We start from the raw sequence: 20,290 nt of genomic DNA, 5'->3' as shown, positions 1-20,290 counted from the left end.
GCATTGTTTGGGCTCATTCCTTTCCCCTAAAAATCATTGACTACCTCTCAATATTGCCGACCTCCCCTCATCTCCCTCTCCTCTGTAAAGATGGTGCTCTTTAAGCTTCAGCCAACTGGCTCTTCTCTGAGTCTCATATTCTGTATGGTAACCATGCACACTGCATGTCAGTAAATTTGTATGTGCTTTCTCCTGTTAATCTATTGCCAGTTTATTTCAGCAGACTCAAACTGTCAGAGTGGAAGGGAAAAATTCCCTTCACCCCTACAATTGTCTTCTCACCTGCCCTTCCCTGTTCTCTGTGCCCGCCCCCTCCAGTCAGCTATGCCTCTTGACTGGCAAATTTCTGTGTTCTCCCCATTATCCAGGCCCACTCAAAACAAAAAACTGCAACTCTTCCCTCACGTCTTCCTCTCTGCTTAGCAGCCAAGTCCCTCCCTTCCATTTCTATTTTTTTCTGGCTGCTATTTTAGAACAAAGTGGCATAGTGCGGGGAAAAAATGTGGATTTTAGAACAAGACAGGCCTTAGTCCAGATCTTAGGTCTACTATATTTTGGCTTCCTTGGGTAAATTACTAACCTCTCTAAGGCTTAGTTTCCAAGTCTGTAAAATGGGGATATTACCCACCCTGTGGAGGCGCTATGACTTAAGTATGCATCAAGTGGTAAATAGAGGGTCCTTTTGTTATTTTCACCTCATATCAGACACCTCCTGCTCAGAAACCTTCAGAGGTTGCCCATCACTTGACTATGACACCTAAGCCATGCATTTTGCATTTTGCATTTTGGCCCATCTCTCTCATCACTCTTCCCCCCAATTCCTGGGGCTTGGACTAATCAAAAACATTGGTTGATGGCCAGGAGTGGTGGCTCACATCTGTTATCCCAGCGCTTTGAGAGGCCGAGGCAGGTGGATCACCTGAGGTCAGGAGTTCGAGACCAGCCTGGCCAACATGGCGAAACCCTGTCTCTACTAAAAATACAAAAATTAGCTGGGTGTGGTGGCAGGCTGCTGTAATCTCAGCTACTTGAGAGGCTGAGGTGAGAGAATGCTTGAACCCAGGAGGCGGAGGTTGCAGTGAGCCAAAATCATGCCACTGCACTCCACTCCAGCCTGGGCAACAGTGCAAGTCTCAAAAAAAAAAAAAAAAAAAAAAAAAAAAAAACAAAGCCAGGCGCCGTGGCTGACGCCTGTAATCCCAGCACTTTGGGAGGCCAAGGTGGGTGGATCACCTGAGGTCAGGAGTTCGAGACCAGCCTGACCAACATGGAGAAAACCCATCTCTACTAAAAATACAAAATTAGCCAGATGTGGTGGCACGTGCCTGTAATCCCAGCTACTCGGGAGGCTGAGGCAGGAGAATCCCTTGAACCCAGGAGGCGGAGCTTGCGGTAAGCCAAGATTGCATGCCATTGCACTCCAGCCTGGGCAACAAGAGCGAAACTCCGTCTCAAAAAAAAATTAAAAAAAATGGCTGATTCCATTACTCTTTCCTCTTTCCTCCCTGCTTTCACTTTGCCGTTCAAACCAAATCCTTCTTGATTAGCTCAGCACCAAGTACTGGCTCCCTCCTCAGCCATCCCTATGTGTAGTTCAGTGGCACTTGGGGCCAACTGCTTGTCTTACAGATTAGGCAACTCTAGATTACAAAGCACTGAAAGCAGGGGCTTCATCTGGTTGATCTTTGACCCTGCAGAGCCCCTTGCACACAGGTGATGCTCAATAAATACTTGGTGAAAGAACAATTCATTTTCTGTGTTTCAATGGGCTTGTTTTCTCTATAAAATCAGATGCTTGGCTATTCTCACCTCAGCGCTATTTTGTTGGCTTCCAGAAGGCACATTAACACTAGGTGTGTTCTGTTCTATCCTTTAATTGGAAGAGCTTTGGAAACTGAAAAATAAGAATTATTTCTCCAAGCCTCATCTTCTGCCACTCCCCCGTACTCACCGGCCTCATACAGGAATTGAACTACTTAGCACTGCACAGAACACGACTTTCTCTCTCACGCCTCCGTTCCTCTGTACTTAGCCTCTGTACTTACGTGCCATTCCCTTTCCCTGAAATGCCCTTACTCTGGCTTCTCTGCCTGGCAAATTCCTACTCATCCTCCAAGACTCAGCTCAGACATCGCCGCATCACGTCTGTGAAGGCTCTTCTGCAATGGGCAGTGTGGCAGTCCCCCCTCCATTTTTTTAGCTTCCTCAGCAAACTCCAAATAATTATAACAGTACTTATGGCATTATTTGTTTATTTTTCTTCTACTTCCTAGACCGTGAATTCCTTAAGGGCCAAGATTTCTGTTCTATACCCAGCACAGTGTTCGGCCTATATTTGAGAATCCGGTCGGTACAAACTCTGCGGTGATTCAATCAATGAGCAAACAAACTCACCAATCATTCAACACTGCAGAGTTTGTACGGACCGGATTCTCAAACATTTTAAGACCTGGTCCTCTATTTGGAGTGCTTCATTCTGGAAGATCTCTTCCTCCCCCCAGCCCCTACCCATCCAACTGCCTAGGTTTGGTAGAAGAGGAAAAGAAAGTGATTAGACGGGGAAAGAGTCCTTCAGGGCTAAGCTGTCATTTACCCGCTCTGGCACCGAGAGGGTTACGGCGACCCGGGGGCGGAGCCGTGCCGAGGCCACCTGCTGCGGGGCGGTCTGGCGCATGCGCCCTGACACCTAGCTGGTTCCCTACCTGCAGGGGCCCGGCTGAGGAGGAGCGCTTGCGCTCTGGGCCTTTTCCGCCGAGGGAAGTCTCGCGGGGGCGGGGCGGGGCGGGGCCTCGTGGAGAGTTCTCGCGGGACACCGACGGGGAGCGGAAGCGAGGAGGCATTGCTGCTTCGGCGACCGGGCGGCGGCGGCGGCGGCGTCTGTGGCAGAGCCTGTGCCTGTGGCGGTGACGGCGGCGGGAGCAAGCGCTGCCCTCGCAGAGGAGCCTTGGGGTCGCCGGCCGCTCGCAGCGTTGTGGAGGGGCGGGCCGGACGCTGAGCGGAGTAGCTGCGCCACGGTGAGTATGGGAGGCTGCGCTCAGCGCCTCTCTGGTGATTTTTCCTCTCGGCTCTACAGCGGGAGTGGGCCCCGGGGGAACCGGGACCGGCCCCGGGGTTCGCGTCGGGGCGGCGAGGCTTTGGACGTGGAGCGGAATCCCGGGGGCTCCGGACTCTACGTTTCCCCTTTTGGGGCGCTTCCTTCCTGGGGACCGTCCTCCTCCGGCTGTCGGCTCTGGGCAGTCCGGGAGTCCGGGGGAAGAGGTCGGGGTTCCCTGGCGAAGTCCCCTGCCTTCATCGGGAGGGTTTGCACGGAAGGGGCCCGGGAAGCCCAGGCGGGCCGAACGCCGACTGAGTCAGTCTGCCCGAGCCTGGCGGCTGGGGACTGCTGTGGGCTGCAGCTGCGGTGATTGATGTGCCTTCGACCTGCACGGCAACCACGTCACCATCTCTTGGCGTCTTTGGGCTTAATTTTGTGCGGGAATCCAGCTTGGGGCAGAATGTTTGCTGCTGGAGCCGGGGGAGATACCTTTATTCTGACACTTAAAAAAAACTATTTGAAAAATATTTGTCAAGAAAAATTCAGCAGTAGCAGGTTGGACTGCACCGAGGAAGGATTGCGGCGAGAGCCGGCGCTGGTAATTTTCATTTGCGGCGCGCCCTCTCTATGATTGTAAGCCACACATGAGTTATGGCTTGTTTAGAAAGTTTTTCAAGGCTGGCTTCAAACGCTCTGAAAGTGCAGTTTGCAGGGGACTGAAGTGCACTTGAGGTCTGTCTCTTCTTGATGCTGTTGACTTTCAGAAATGTCAGACACATGAGAGAAATTAGCATTCGTCTATTTTGGCTTTCTTACCCCTCTTTCTCCACTTATTTCCTTCCCTCTCTATCTACTTCTGTCCATTCCACTAGGGACACGAAATGCTTGTGTAGTGCAAGTCATTTGCCCCTTCCTCCCCCCACCCCCCCTTTTTTTCTAATCTACTTCCCCTTCCTCCTTGTAGTCCCCACTCTGGCGTAATTTTTCGAGGTTTCTTCCCTTTCGTGCTGTTCGTTTTCTCTCATTTCAAGATTCTGTCTTTTTTCTCGGGAAGAGACCCTCTTTCCTTGCTTTCGTTCCTTTACTTTTGCGCGTCCCCTGCGTTCCCTGCAGTCAGCCAGAAGGGTTGCTAGAGAGCCGTGGGAGGCTGAAGTACCCTCTCTGAGAACGGGAAGGCTCAAAAGATTGAATTCATCCCTAAGAAATCAGTCCTGCCACTAGGTCACAAGTGTGGTTTGCTTGTATTATTTTTGTCTTTTAGTCTTTTTCTTTTAAGATTATGCTTCTATGCCTACTTATGCTTTCTTCTAGTATGTCTTTATAATAGTAAGGAAGATTGGGTCAGCTCAGGGCTTACATGACTTTTTTTTTTAGGCAGAGTTTTGCTCTTTTTGCCCAGGCTGGAGTGCAATGGTGCGATCTCGGCTCACTGCAACTCTGCCTCCTGGGTTCAAGCGATTCTCCTGCCTCAGCCTCCCGAGTAGCTGGGATCCCAGGCGCCCACCACCATGCCCAGCTAATTTTGTATTTTTAGTAGAGATGGGGTTTCCCTGTGTTGCCCAGGCTGGTCTTGAACTCCTGACCTCAGGTGATCCACCCGCCTCGGCCTCCCGAAGTCTTGGGATTACAGGCGTGAGCCACCGCGCCCGGCCAGAGTTAATTCTTATAATCAGCTTTCTTCTACTAAACACAAGCATTTATTTATTTATTTTATTTTTTTGAGACGGAGTCTCGCTCTGTCGCCCAGGCTGGAGTGCAGTGGTGCGATCTCGGCCCACTGCAGCCTCCACTTCCTGGGTTCAAGCGATTCTCCTGCATCGCCCTCCCGAGTAGCTGGGATTACAGGTGCTCACCACCACGCCTGGCTAATTTTTGTATTTTTGTAAAGACAGAGTTTCACCATGTTGGCCAGGCTGGTCTCGAACTCCTGACCTCAAGTGATCTGCCCATCTCAGCCTTGGGATTACAGACATGAGCCACTGCGCCCGGCCTAAACTTAAACGTTTAAATGTTTGAGGCACTTTACTTCGTCAACAAGTTATTCAGATTTGAGAGGCTTGCTAGGTTTTAAATACTACTAGTTGATGGTACTTAGAGATTCTTCTCAGTAATTGCTGTTATCATGTTGCATGTTGTCCATCAGAGTTCTAATTGTTACACATACAACAGAAGAGGAACGGATTTTGGAGAAATGAAGTAATACAGAATAGAGAGTCACCATGCCCTCCAGAGAGAAATTAATACTTGCTTAATTCAGAGGAACTCTCCACCATTACTGAATGGCTTTTGAGAGTCTGTATATATATATATATATATATTTTTTTTTTTTTTTGTCAAAGTTGCCTTTTTCCTAGTTGTGCCAAGTGAATATGCATTATTTCCTTTTTTTTTTTTGAGACAGATTCTCGCTCTTGTTGACAGTCTGTATATATATATATATATATATATATTTTTTTTTTTTTTTTTTTTGGTCAAAGTTGCCTTTTTCCTAGTTGGGCCAAGTGAATATGCATTATTTTCTTTTTTTTTTTTGAGACAGATTCTCGCTCTTGTTGCCCAGGCTAGAGTGCAATGGCATGATCTCGGGTCACCGCAACTTCCTTCTCCTGGGTTCAGGCAATTCTTCTGCCTCAGCCTCCCTAGTAGCTGGGATTACAGGCATGCACCACCACGCCTGGCTAATTGTGTGTTTTTAGTAGAGACAGGGTTTCTCCATGTTGGTCAGGCTGGTCTGGAATTCCCGACCTCAGGTGATCCACTCACCTCAGCCTCCCAAAGTGCTGGGATTACAGGCGTGAGTCACCGCGCCCGGCCAATATGCGTTATTTTCATTTCATGCAAGGACATTGTAGTGCATTATCTGGAATGCACATTTTAAAATCTGGTTAAGGCATCCTTATGGTATAGCAGTGATTTAAAATTTAGTATCCATAAAAATCACTGGGAGATCTCTTTAAAATTAGGTTCTGGTAGAACTCCAGGATGTACCCCACAGTGAATCAGTCTCTGAATGGGTGGATTTTGATACAGATGGTCTAAGGATCAAAACTGTTGTTACCGAATGCAGCCATACATAATAAGACTGATGTGTGGCTTTAAGTAATTCAACTTAAAATTACATTTTTCTGTGTATACACAAAGTCAGTATTTAGAATAGCCTAATGGAATGAGTGACTATAAGCGTGATTCATTTTTATGTGTGTAAATTTTTTAGCATTCTTAATACTGTGATGTGGAGTGATTTAACTTAAAATTTATACTTAGTAGGGTCATTAATTTGCCTACCAGAGAATTCTTCTAATTCTGTAGACTCAGACTAAAGATTTTTCAGCTTTACAGTGGTGTGAAAGCAACAGCACTCAGTAAAAACTATACTTCCACTACCCATATAACTGTTTTGTTTTTCACTCTCAGTACACTAGTCAGTAAATTACAGGAGATATTCATCACTTTGTTATAAAATGGGCTTTGTGTTAGATGATTTTGCTCAACTGTAGGCTAATGTGTTTGGAGCACGTTTAAGGTAAGGTAAGCTAGGCTAAGCAGTGGTGTTTGGTAGGTTAGGTGTATTAAAATGCATTTTCGTTTTTTTTGGTTTTTTTTTTTTTTTTTTGAGATGGAGTCTGGCTCTGTCGCCCAGGCTGGAGTGCAGTGGCGCAATCTTGGCTCACTGCAAGCTCCGCCTCCCGGGTTCACGCCATTCTCCTGCCTCAGCCTCCCGAGTAGCTGGGACTACAGGCACCCGCCACTACGCCCGGCTAATTTTTTGTATTTTTAGTAGAAACGGGGTTTCACCATGTTAGCCAGGATGGTCTCTATCTCCTGACCTCGTGATCCACACTCCTCGGCCTCCCAAAGTGCTGGGATTACAGGCGTGAGCCACCGCGCCCGGCCTAAAATGCATTTTCATTGTAACAGTATTTTCAACTGATGATGGTTTCATCAGGATATCTGCCTATGCAGATGGAAACTCCACATTTAATCTTAGAACATGTAGGCTAGTATTTGAAAAGAGACTGAAAATACTAGTTAAGGTCTCTGGTTTATACTAGATTATAATAATAAAATCATCACAAGCCCACACTATAGTGGATAATTAGTTAGCTCAGTCTTTTGGAGAGAGCCAGAGACTTCTGCCAGGCAGTTTACAACCATTATCTCTTTTAATTATCGGAATGACTTTGTAAGGTAGTTGCTGTTGTTATTCCCATTTTCCAGTTAAGGGATACTAGAGATTACAGAATATAAGTTACTTCTCCAGTGTCCCCTCAATAGTAAGTGGAAAGTGACATTTGAATCCAAGTCTAACTCCAGAGCATCAGTAAGCTTTTTGGTTTGTGTTGTAACTGCAAAAGTAACACATGCCTGTTGTAAAAATAATGAAAATACAATTGAGGTGTATCATGCAGAAAGTAAAAGTGTTCTGTGATCTCGCTAGCAGAGATAACCATTGTTAGCCTTTTTTTTAAAGCACATACTGGTGTATTATTTTGCCTTACAGAAATAGGATAAACTATAATTTTTCTGCAGCTTTAAAAATTTGAGGTGAATGGCTTGAACCTGGGAGGTCGAAGTTGCTTTGAGCAGAGATCACACCACTGCACTCTAGCCTGGGCGACAGAGCAAGACTCCGTCTCAAAAAAAAAAAAAAAAAATTGATAACATATCCTGGTATTTATGTAGATACTCCATACACAAGCTCATGGATATTGATCAAGGGTGTGGGTGTATATGTGTATGTTGCACATTGTGTTTTGTCTCATTGTTTCAGTGAGATAAATCTGGGAAGTGGAATTGCTTGGTCAAGAGTATATATTGGTTGGGCACAGTAGCTCACACCTGTCACCCCAGAACTTTGGGAGGCTGAGGTGGGCGGATCACTTGAGGTTCGAGACCAGCCTGACCAACATGGTGAAACCTCGTCTCTATTTGAAAATACAAACATTAAAAACACACACAAACACACAGAGAAAATTCAAAAATTAGGTGGTGGTGGCACGCCTGGAATCTCAGCTACTTGGGAGGCTGAGGCAAGGAGAATCGCTTGAACCCAGGAGGCGGAGGTTACAGTGAGATGAGATCACACCACTGCATTCCAGCCTGGGCAACAGAGCGAGACTCTGTCTCAAAAAGAAAAAAGGAGCATGAGGCTGGGTATGGTGGTACGCATGTAATCCCAGCACTTTGGGAGGCCAAGGCCGGTGGATCGCCTGAAGTCAGGGGTTCGAGACCAGCCTGGCCAACATAGTGAAAGCCCGTCTCTACTAACAATACAAAAGTTAGCCAGGCATGGTGGTGCACGCCTATAGTCCCAGCTACTTGGGAGGCTGAGGCAGGGGAATTGCTGGAACTCAGGAGGCAGAGATTGCAGTAAGCTGAGATCGTGCCATTGCACTTCAGCCTGGGTGACAGAGCAAGACTCCATCTCAAAAAAAGGAGTATGTATTTACAAAAATTAGCCAGGTGTGGTGGCACACACCTGTAGTCCCAGCTACTTGGGAAGCTGAGGCGGGAGGATGGCATGAGCCTGGGAGGTCAAGGCTGCAGTGAGCCAAGATGGCACCCACTGCACTCCAGACTGGGTGACAGAGCAAGACCCTGTCTCAAAAAAAAAGAGGACGTATTAATATTTCAAAATTGTCGGTCAGGGCAGGGCACGGTGGCTCACACCTGTAACCCCAGCACTTTGGGAGGCCGAGGTGGGCAGATCACGAGGTCAGGAGATCGAGACCATCCTGGCTAACACGGTGAAACCCCATCTCTACTAAAAGTACAAAAAAATTAGCCGGGCGTGGTGGCGGGCACCTATAGTCCCAGCCACTTGGGAGGCTGAGGCAGGAGAATGGCGTGAACCTGGGAGGTGGAGCTTGCAGTGAGCCAAGATTGCGCCACTACACCAGCCTGGGCGACAGAGCGAGACTCCGTCTCAAAAAAATAAATAAGTAATTGTTGGTCGGGCGTGGTGGCTCCCGGCCTGTAATCCCAGCACTTTGGGAGGCCAAGGCGGGTGGATCACGAGGTCAGGAGTTCAAGACCAGCCTGACCAACATGGTGAAACCCCGTCTCTACTAAAAATACAAAAGTTAGCCAGTCGTGGTGGTGGGGGCCTGTAATCCCAGCTACTCAGGAGGCTGAGGCAGGAGAATAGCTTGAACCCAGGAGACGGAGGTTGTGGTGAGCCAAGATCGCGCCACTGCATTCTAGCCTGGGTGACAAAGCGAGACTCCATCTCAAAAAAAAAGAAAAACAAGATTGTCAAGGCCAGGTGTGGTGGCTCACCCCTGTAATCCCAGCACTTGGAGAGGCTGAGATGGAGAGGATCACTTGAGTCCAGGAGTTTGAGATCAGCTTGGGCAACATGGTGAGACCTGGTCACCACAAAAAAAAAAAAAAAAAAAAGCCAGGCATGGTGGTGTGCACCTGTAGTCCCAGCTACTTGGGAGGCTAAGGCAGAAGGATGGCTTGAGCCAAGGAGTTTGAGGCTGAAGCGAACCATGATTGCTCCACTGCACTTCAGCCTGGGCAATAGAGCGAGACTCTGTCTCAAATAATAAAAGTAAATAGGCCGGGCGCAGTGGCTCACGCCTGTAATCCCAGCACTTTGGGAGGGCAAGGTGGGCGGATCACCTGAGGTCAGGAGTTCAAGACCATCTTGGGCAACATGGCGAAATCCTGTCTCTACTAAAAATACAAAAATTAGCTGGTCATGGTTGCAGGCACCTGTAATCCCAGCTACCTGGGAGGCTGAGGCAGGAGAATCGCTTGAACCCAGGAGGTGGAGGTTGCAGTGAGCGGAGATCACGCCACTGCACTCCAGCCTGGGGGATAGAGCAAGACTCTTGTCTCTAAAAAATAAATAAAAGTAAATAAAAGTTATCAATAGATTACCAAAGAGCTCACCAAAAAGATTGAGCTGAGCTCATTAATTCCTTGCTGTAGTGTGGGTTCTGTGGTGATTTTATTATTATTATGTAACACCAAGCCACATTGTCAGTTAGTAACTTCTCAAAATGTTGAATCAATGGACACCGGGTAGGGTAAAAAGTCTGTTTGTGCCTGGTGTGGTGGTTCATACCTGTAATCCCAGCACTTTGGGAGGCCAAGGCAGGCAGATCTGTTGAGCTTAGGAGTTTGAGACCAGCCTGGGCAGCATAGGGAGACCCCATCTCTACAAAAAAAAAAAAAAAATGAGCAGGGTATGGTGGCTGGTGCCTGTAGTCCCCACTAAGGAGGCTGAGGTGGGAGGATCCCTTGAGCCCAGGAGGCGGAGGTTGTAGTGAGCCACGATCACGCCACTGCCCTCCAGCCTTTGCTACAGAGTGAGACCCTTTCTGAAAAATAAATAAATAAATAAATAAAAGTGTGTTTACTCAAAGTATTGCAGATTAGCTATTATAAATATTTTTAAAATTTGCCAATTAGTATATGAAAGAACTGATTGTTTTAATTTGCATTTCTTTTCATATGTTTTAAATAGAGTAACATTTTAAATTTCTTTTGAAGGCTGGGTGCAGTGGCTCATGCCTGTAATCCCAGCACTTTGGGAGGCTGAGGTGGGAGTTTGAGACCAGCCTGGCCAACATGGCGAAACCCCATCTCTACTAAAAATGCAAAAGTTAGCCAGGCTTGGTGGTGCGCACCTGTAGTCCCAGCTACTTGGGAGGCTGAGGCAGAAGAATTGCTTGAGCCTGGGAGGCGGAGGTTGCAGTGAGCTGAGATCGTGACACTGCAGTCCAGCCTGGGCGACAGAGCTAGATGCTGTCTCAAAAAAAAAAAATTAATTAATTAATTTTGAGTGATTATTACATGTCAGGCTCTATCCAAAGCACTTAATGTGTTACCTATGTTGTCTAATTTAATCCTCAGTGGATCTTATAAGGTAGATATTATTCTCATTTTACAGATGAGAAAACTGGAGTTTGTTTCACAACTTTGCCCAAAACTGTAGCTGTAAGTGTGAGGGGCCTGCCTCTAGAGACCATGAAGATTCAACACTAAGCTATACTGGACTGGTGTCATGTATTTTATTTTCTGTGAATTTTGGGAAGAAGAGAGTTAAATGGAAGAAAGAAAAAAGTCTTACAAATACCTTTAGGATAGTAGTTTTTTGGATACAGTTGACATTGTTTGAAATGAATGATTAAAACTGTACTTACCTTTCTTAAAATTCACTGCTTGGAATGGGCTGGTAACAGTTTCGAGGTTACTCTCGTTAGGCTTCAGTGTTTAGTACATTCTTGGGAAGTGAACAGCAACATCTACTCTGTTAAAATCATTACACATTGTGTCTGCTTTCAGATTTCTTCCTTTTAGTAATTAGTGTTGTGTATGTGTTAGATTTTTTTTCTGTCTTTACTGAAACACACCCTTTTGAATTCCTTTAGCGAATATGCTCTTTTGGGTGGATAACCTAATAAGCTTTCCTCTTTGAGTTTTCTGTTTTTTTACTCAGCACAGCCATGGACGTAGGGATTTAATTTTCTGTCAAACTCTGCATCTCACAAAGCAATAGTTACTCAAAACATGACTTTCAAGAAAGTTATTCTTTTTAAGCTTTCAGCAGATGAGTTGAGTAGCAGCAGGAAAGCAGGTATTGAGAACTGTCTTGGTTTTTGTACTGCTGTTGAGTAACATTGCAGTTGTCTTAAATCCTGAATGACACAGAAGCTTATGGCTGGTCTTACTACATAGCACCTTGAAAGTGACAGGGCTTTTCATTTCTATCTGATATCTGTTTTTCAAAAATAAAACTCCTTATTCTTTTCCTATCATTTTAAGTATTCTTCAGCTTGCTATCACTAATACATAGTCTCAGCAATAGAGACCAGTTAAAATAAATAGGCTGAGGAAAATCTTGATAGTAGGAGAGATTTTGGAGCATTCGTTAAAAGTAAAAATAGGGCTGGGCGTGGTGGCTCACTCTCCCCTGTATTCCTAGCACTTTGGGAGGCCGAGGCAGGCAGATTGCTTAAGGCCAGGAGTTTTGAGACCAGCCTGGGTCTTAAAAGGTAGATATTATTCTCATTCTACAGATGAGGAAACTGGAGCTTGTTTCAAAAGTTTGCCCAAAATCGTAGCAGTTAGCGTGAGGGGCCTGCCTCTAGAGACCATGCAAATTCAACACTAAGCTATACTGGACTGGTCTCACATAGTGAGACCCTGTCTCTACAAAAGTAGAAAAAGTAGCCGGGCATAGTGGCCCACACCTGTAGTTCCAGCTACTTGGGAAGCTGAGGCATGAGGATTACTTGAGCCAAGGAGGTCAAGGGTGCAGTAAGCCATGACCATGCCACTGCACTCGTGCCTGGACAACAGAGCAAGAACCTGTCTCAAAAAAGAGAAAAGAAAAAGTAAAAGTAGATACACAGGGAACTAGGCAAGTAAAAAATAGAACATTAAGCAGTTGCTAATGCTGGGGAAAATTGAAGGATTGTACAAAAAAGTATGTTTGGGTCAGGCACAGCGGCTGATGTCTGTAATCCCAGCACTTGGGGAGGCCAAGGTGGGCGGATCACTTGAGGCCAGGAGTTCAAGACCAGCCTGGCCAACATGGCGAAACCCGTCTCTACTAAAAATATAAAAAGTAGCCAGGCTTGTTGGCACGTGCCTGCAGTCCCAGCTACAGGCCGAGGTAGGAGGATTACTTGAATCTGGGATGTGGAGGTTGCAATGAGCCGAGATCATGCCACTGCACTCCAGCCTGGGCAATCTTAGAGAGAGAACTCTATCTCAAAAAAGAAAAAAAAAGTATTATTGGTTTTAATGCATTATTTAAATTATCAGTGAGTAGTATTTCATAATATACTACTGATTAAACCAGAATATGTGATATTACTGGTATAGGTCAGGGGAAACTAAATCTTCACCTTTCGGACAATAGATAATGGCTGGAATAAACTAAGAAAGCAGTAAAAGCACATTCTTTAGAAACACTCTATCCATTTTGTGCATTGACCACAAAATTAAAAAAAAGAAAAATACTCTAAGTAAATACAAAGAGAAAGCAAAAAACAAAATTGAGAGTGATCGCCTGTGGGTTGTTGGTAGGGAGCTGCTCTTTTTCATAAGCCTTTTAATACTCTGACTTTTAAAATTATGTACATGGATTAGTTTGATCAAAATAACTACAGAGAGTGTAAGTGAAGGGCATTTAAGGATACACAAAAATAAATATTCTCAGATCAACCTCCGTATTTTTTAATATTTGCTGGGACTCTTTCTTTACTTTCCCTGTTACAGCCAGCACCACATGGAATATCTTAGGTATGGCCTGAAGGAACAAACATTGGTTTGGTTTATTAGTTACCTGCAGCAGAATGTTTGGCTTTCAGAATTTGACTGAAGGACTCATTGTCAGACGATTTATTTTCTTTTTGATAATACTTATCTCAGTCTAATCTTAATATTCCCCACTGGTTTACTACTTGGTCCATTTGCAGCTATGCTTAATTAGTGCCCCAATTGTCAACTTTAGAACAAAGGAATAATAATCACTTGTGCCCCTCAAATGAGCTGCTGGGTTGTAGTTATCCAAGAAAGGTGTCACTATAAATAATCTGTCCCAGTTCTGTTGTTTTCTGCTTTTGTTTAGCAAGTATGAAAACAGTGACCGAGCTAACCAGAACGGGGCTTTATTTTTATTTAGTTATCCACAGATCTAGGTTGTGTCCTATATTCATGGCTGGAGATGCTTCACTACACCGGTGATTGTACTACTGCCAGTTCATCATCATCTGATACAGTATCTCAGGGTTCTCACAGAACCTTTTACCTGCAAAATGCAGTTTGCATCAGTTTTATACTCTGCTTGCTCTAAGAAGCTGTGCACAGGGAGACTGTGAGAGAGACTTCTCTTTGACCTTCTTCGGGCACCATCTCCCTGCACTTTCTTTCCCAAACAAGATACTTGGCAGCTCAGATTCTGAAAAAGGGATTCCTTTCAAGTGTAGATTAGGACTTCAGCTCTGCTCCTTAGGTTAGTTAGAAATAATGTGGAGCTATTTATGGAGTGCTGAGCCTTGGTCATTTATTTCATTCCTGGTGGGGACCCCAGAGTCTTGGGGATCTGCAGGGGAAAGGGAGCCTTATGCAAGAGCGTCATCCCCACCATTTCCACCGGTACACAGCTCGGAGCTGTGATCTTTCTCTGGTTACCTGAGCTTGCCGATCACAGCATGGAAGTGCAGGGGAAAGCCGCCGGTGCTTGCAGCAGTAAATGGATTGAAAAAGCAGTTCCTACATTTACTTTCTCCTGCTCTCCTGGGAGCAGATCATGGTTTAGTTTCGAGAAGAGTGCAGCAGCTCCAGAGCAAAGAGTCTTGCTTTGCTTGCTCTTGACTGTGGAGTAGGGAAGCCAGCATTCTCAGAAGACCAGAAAGGATGGCGGGGGGGAAGGGAGGGAGACAGGCCTGTTTAACCGAGAAGAGACAGGTGCCATCCCCAGGGTGAGGCCTTCCTTTCAGTGGACCGTATTTGGTGCTGGAGAACAGCCTGTGAGGAGTAAAGGAGGAAAGGCGGAGACTGAGTGGGACTCCAGCCGGTTCCTGCACGCAGTGCACACCCAGCGGGAAGGAAGAGGAAGTGTGTTCAGGAATAGCTCAGGCAGCTGTGCCATTGGCCGGCAGGCCTGTCAGTCGCCTGGGGGCTGAGGCTGAAAAGAGGAAGAAGTGGGGGGGGCTGTTGCCTGGAAGGGAGGGAGGAGGGCTGAGCCAGGCCGAGCCAGGGGGCGTGGGGGCTGGGACAGCAGGCCGATTGGCAGGGCGGGGTTGCCTTCAATCCTGGCCACTGCTCTTAATCGTCCCTCTCCTGCTTCAGGGTGGCATTGTGTGTCCCAGAGTGCCGGAGCGAGTCCCAGAAGAGAGGCGAGGCTAAGCCCAGAGCGCTGGGTTGCTTCAGCAGGGAAGACTCCCTTCCCCCTGCTTCAGGCTGCTGAGCACTGAGCAGCGCTCAGAATGGAAGCCATCGCCAAATATGACTTCAAAGCTACTGCAGACGACGAGCTGAGCTTCAAAAGGGGGGACATCCTCAAGGTAAGTGCTGATGCCGAGCACAATGCTGAGATCGCTCTCCTCGTGCTCACCCACCTTCTTTCGCCCTGATTACACACAAAGAAGCTGTGTTTTTCATTGTACACTTTTAACATTTACCATCATATTTGTTCTGGAGAGCTTGAGATAGATGCTGAGTAGAATATTAAATATGACTTAAGTGAGTTGGTGTGATGTGTGGTGTTTAACTGCCTTTGTGTGAATGCTTCATTTGTCTGTTGATACTGGTAATATTTCAAGTAAAGTCAAAGTAATGTGATTGTAGAAAGGAAGTATATCAGTAGATTGATTTGCCCTGTAGAGTTTTATTTTAAAAATAGCATTTTTTAAAAAGACCTAGACCTGAAGTATTTATGTAAAAGCATTCAGTTAGTCTTATTTTATATAGCCAAAGGATTTTGCATTCTGGAATATGATTTTGGTAGGTTAGAAATTAATTTTCCCAGTTTAGAGAGGTTGTTAGAAGTACATACCAAGACTCATTAAAGAACCTCAGTGTGTTTTTATTCTTTGTGAAAAAACAAATGGAGTTCTAAATAATAAGGTGCAACCTGCTATTGTACAAGTCAGATTTCGACTTTCTTAAAAGAAACTTGAGGAGCAATTACCCCATATTAAACTCTAATTGCACGAAAAGAAACCTGCTGACAGTTTAAAAATCAGCTTCTATACCATGTGCAGCTTATTTTGAGCCCCACTATTTATGTGAGAATTCGCTCTCCCCCAGCACATGTTAATTATGTTGTTTACCCAATTGACTGTAGCAGTTTGTCCTTTTGGATGTGTAATTTATTTTAACGAGGATGAGTGTTATCAAAGAGTATGTTAACTTTAAAGGAGGAAAGGCTGAAGCTTAATGTTTGAGTGTTCCCTGTGTCTCAAGTTTTGACATTTTTCCTTCTGAGCCTTAGACTGATTGTTGGAATTTGCTACCTCATTTGTTTACTACCCCTGAATGAAATTCTTAGAATTTTATAAAGAGAAAGCAAGTGGAGATGTAGAAATATGGTTCTTTATAAAAGGACGTGCAGTTTTTTTACTTTTAAGTTATGTGGACTTATTGATAGTCTCTATTTTGCCCTCATTGCCCAAGGCGTAGAGTTCTACTCTGAAGTTAACTGCCCAGTAATTTTTTAATGTTAGAAATGTAGGTTGAGCCTCATAGAAGATGATGCTGCAGAGCCCTTTAAAGAGAAGAAAACTTTGTGTCTGTGTGTTCATTTCAAAGCTGTGTTTGTGACACCACACTTTTTGAGGGTATTCTCAAAGTCAACATAAATTGTCAGAAAGCAGACGGAACCAGCTATAGGTTTCTATTTTCTTGGACTAGAGAAAATATGCCCAGCTAGAGATCAGGGCAAAGTTAACTTAAACTCCAAAATTGCTTAGTTTTCATTGGTGTATGGGAGAGGTAATTTGATGTTTCTGTAGGTGATTACTGTTTTCCGCAGATAACCCACTTGTGATGGTATAAGATGGGCTACTCAAATGCCCATCTATAGCCTGTACAAAAGCCCTTTTGGGCTAGTATTTTTTGTTTTTGATACAAACTTAGATTTCTTCATAAGTTTATCTTAGAAACTTGAACCTAGAAGGCTGGTGGTTCATATTTTTCTCTAAATCTGTCCCATTGCACATTAAGCACTGAAGCAACAAATTAAAACAAAACCAGGGGCATGCAGTCTCTTTTTAAGAATTTTTTTTTTTTTTTTTTGAGATGGAGTCTCGCTCTGTCACCCAGGCTGGAGTGCAGTGGTGCAATCTGGGCTCACTGCAAGCTGCACCTCCCAGGTTCACACCATTCTCCTGCCTCAGCCTCCTGAGTAGCTGGGACTACAGGTGCCCACCACCATGCCCGGCTAATTTTTTGTATTTTTAGTGGAGATGGGGTTTCACCGTGTTAGCCAGGATGGTCTCAATCTCCTGACCTCGTGATCTGCCCACCTCGGCCTCCCAAAGTGCTGGGATTACAGGCGTGAGCTACTGCGCCCAGCTTCTTTTTAAGAATTTTTAAACAAGAACTTTCCCTGATTTCTGTCTTTGAAGTTTGTCCTAGACCTAGACCATGAACATTTTATGAATTCTTTAACTTAAATTAGTAAACTCTGGAGCAAGTGTAAAAACCTTCTTTCCTATCCTATTATTAGGGAAGAAGATCCTGTTTAACAGTCCCGCAGAAATTTTTATTATGGAGGAGAAAGTAAATCAGAATACTCACATTCACTTTCAGATTTTCTTTGAAGAGAGAGAAAAATACATATATGTGGTTCTTTTCAATTTGGTAGATAACTGAGATATGAAGTCATAATGCCATTATTGCTTTTGAACGGTGGCCATTAGCTGTTTGTTGGTAATGTTGTGGCTTTACTCCAAAAGAAAAAGAGTGACGATACAGTAGTTGCCCTTTGTCTCATAACTGTGTGAAATGGCTGGGTGAAGAGGAGGAACATGCTTTCTTAAAAGCTGTTAGTTAAAAAAACGGAGTTTTCCTCATTTGATTCTTCAAGGAGTAAACTGGCTTCATTTGAATTGCTTTGATTTGGGAAGTCTTGAGGGTATTAGTTGTAAGCCAAAACACGTTTTAAAAGTTGCTGGAATAGCATTGACCAATTTAACTTTCATTGAAATAGGCATATATATGCCCTCTCTTGATAAAGGAAACGTGCATATGGATATTGAATAAGTTTCATTTCAAGATAATGAATGGCACTTAGCGTTCACCCTCTGTCTATAGTTCAGAAGGATCACATCTTCTCCTGTCTTGGAGTTCTTGGTTAACTTTTAGTTAAAAATCGTGACTCCTCTCCTCCAGCAGACCCCTTCCCTACTTTCTGTCTACACATTGACCTGTTACTGTCCTGAGAAAAAGAGGAAAAAATAAAAGCACTACTGGAAGCCTAAAATAGAGTTGAATGGTTCAATATGTCTGCCTTTGTTTCTCTCTCTTATAAAAGCTTGTGTTTTTCTTGGCTGGGGGAGGGAGAAGACACTGGGATGTAAAATAGAAGGAATTGCCCTTCCACTGCAGGTTTCAGGCCTGGTGTGGTTGGAATAAATCAGAATTCCTCCCACCATTGTAGGGCAGGCTTGAGACAGTCCCAGAGGTTCTCCACTGACAAGACCCCTAAATAGTCTACACTAGAGCACATAAAACTGGATGAGCTCACCTAGGAGTTACAGCTGCCATTTAGGGGCTTACGTATACGTACTTCAAATTGTGCTGCATAGGAATTAAGAGACCATTTTGAGCTCTCAAATCTGTGCTCATTCCATTCTAGAGCCAGCTTCTTGCTTTCTTCAGCTCTAGTGGAGAGCCAGCCTGGATCATCTAGGTGTATTCTACCCTCTCTGGCACTACCTTTACCAGTTTCTTAAACTACTTTAGAAACAGGTCTTGAGTTCACATTGAGATCTTAAAAGCATTCTGTCTCAGCACTGCCTGGCCTATTTCAGTGTCACACTGACTGAGCATCTCTTGAGCCAGATACTGGGATAAGTTGCTTTGAGAGTTGGGAGAGAAATATAAGATGTACTTTCTCCCTTCAGAAGCTCCAGAATCTCAAGTAAGAGAATTGAGATTAATATGTGAAACAGTACAAGATGGTATATAAAAATTTTTTTAGAACAGGAAAAGATCTCTTAAAATTTATTTTTATTTATTTATTTTTTTTTTGAGATGGAGTCTCGCGCTGTCACCCAGGCTGGAGTGCAGTGGCGCGATCTCGGCTCACTGCAAGCTCTGCCTCCGGGTTCACGCCATTCTCCTGCCTCAGCCTCCCAGTAGCTGGGACTACAGGCGCCCACCAGGAAGCCCGGCTAATTTTTTGTATTTTTAGTAGAGACGGGGTTTCACTGTGTTAGCCAGGATGGTCTCGATCTCCTGACATTGTGATCCGCCTGCCTTGACCTCCCAAAGTGCTGGGATTACAGGTGTGAGCCACCGCGCCCGGCAAGATCTTTTAAAATTTCTTAAGTTAGACTTACTACTTTACAGATGAGGAAATGGTGGCCCATATAGGTTAAATGACCTATCCAAGATCACACAACTATCATTCTTGGTAGTGATTTGTAGTAGTGATTCTTAGTAGTATTTGATGGTATACTTGAGTCGGGTTGCACACTGTAACTGCTAGAGTCATTCAGGAAGGATGAAACTGGCAGGCGCTGACATCAGTCAGGTGTGTGCAGAGTTGTGACTTGAACTGAACCTTGTAAGGAGAACAGGACGTGTAGGTTAAGAGAAGGAGGACATTTCAAGGGAGTCGGAAGTTGTGCTTGTTGTGTTTGAGATAGGAAGGCTGGAATAAGAATCTAGACTGACATAGTGGAAAATAAGGTAGAGTTGGAGCGAGGTGAGAAAAGCCCAGTAAGAGTTTGATCTGGTCCTTAAGAAGCCTCAGAAGGTTTTTAGCGATGAAGAGCATTGTGTATGTGTGTATAAAGAATTGCAAGGGGACAAGGCTGGGGCCCCAAGCCTGGATGGTGGCAAGTAATCGGGTTGTGTGTCAAGTGTCTGTATCAACCCTAGGATACTAGAAATGAAGGAGGGGAGTGGTTTGAAAGATACTGAAAGGAAGAATCATGGGATTTCTGCCTGTCAGATAGGGGCATTTTAATAAGTCTCCTAAGAAAGGAATGCCCTTTGATTATGATCCTCAATGGAGAAGATCAGTGGAGAGCCAATTCCTAGTTTGGTTGGTTAGAGTTTTCACAAGTTATAAGTCCTGAGTTTCAGTGCACAAGTCCCATTTCAGAGGTTCAAATTACCTAATCTAAATAAAAAGCCAGGTATGCTAGTGCAAGCCTGAAGGCCCCACCTGCTCATGAAGCTGAGAGAGGAAGATTGCTTGAGCCCAGGAGTTGGAGCCCAACCTGGGCAACAAAGCGAGACCCCATCTCCAAATTAAAAAAAGAAAAAAGTATTGTTGTTTTTTTTTCCACTATTTTAAAGTCCTAGTATCAGTATACTCTGTAGAAGCATTTATTTTTTCCTCCCAAAGTGCTGGGATTACAGGTGTGAGCCATTGCACCCAGCCTTTGCCTTTTGGTAAGAATTCTTATCAATCTTGTTGACTAAACCAGAATATTGCATTTAATCTTTAAGAAGGAGGTTAGTTTGTGGTCAGGCGTGGTGGCTCACACCTGAATCTCAACACTTTGGGGAGGCCGAGGCGCATGGATCATTTGAGGTCAGGAGTTCGAGACCAGC

The 20,290-nt window shown here is 44.8% G+C and overlaps 1 protein-coding gene across 1 annotated transcript in view; it reads left to right on the top strand.

Annotated features, from left to right (window-relative positions):
- The first annotated feature begins 2,783 nt into the window (after nt 1–2,783).
- The window catches only part of GRB2 (growth factor receptor bound protein 2), an 87,736-nt gene continuing 70,229 nt past the window's right edge, over nt 2,784–20,290 (top strand). Inside the window, exons 1-2 of the mRNA XM_054456364.2 lie at nt 2,784–3,014; nt 14,849–15,063. Of these exons, the coding sequence (XP_054312339.1) occupies nt 14,986–15,063 (78 nt within the window). The 5' untranslated portion in view covers nt 2,784–3,014; nt 14,849–14,985. The remainder of the gene's footprint in view (nt 3,015–14,848; nt 15,064–20,290) is intronic.

The sequence above is a fragment of the Pongo pygmaeus genome, chromosome 19 (genome assembly GCF_028885625.2).
Source record: "Pongo pygmaeus isolate AG05252 chromosome 19, NHGRI_mPonPyg2-v2.0_pri, whole genome shotgun sequence".
NCBI lineage: Eukaryota > Metazoa > Chordata > Mammalia > Primates > Hominidae > Pongo > Pongo pygmaeus.
The sequence above is the reverse complement of the archived record's forward strand: the minus strand, read 5'-3'. Positions and strand labels throughout refer to the sequence as shown.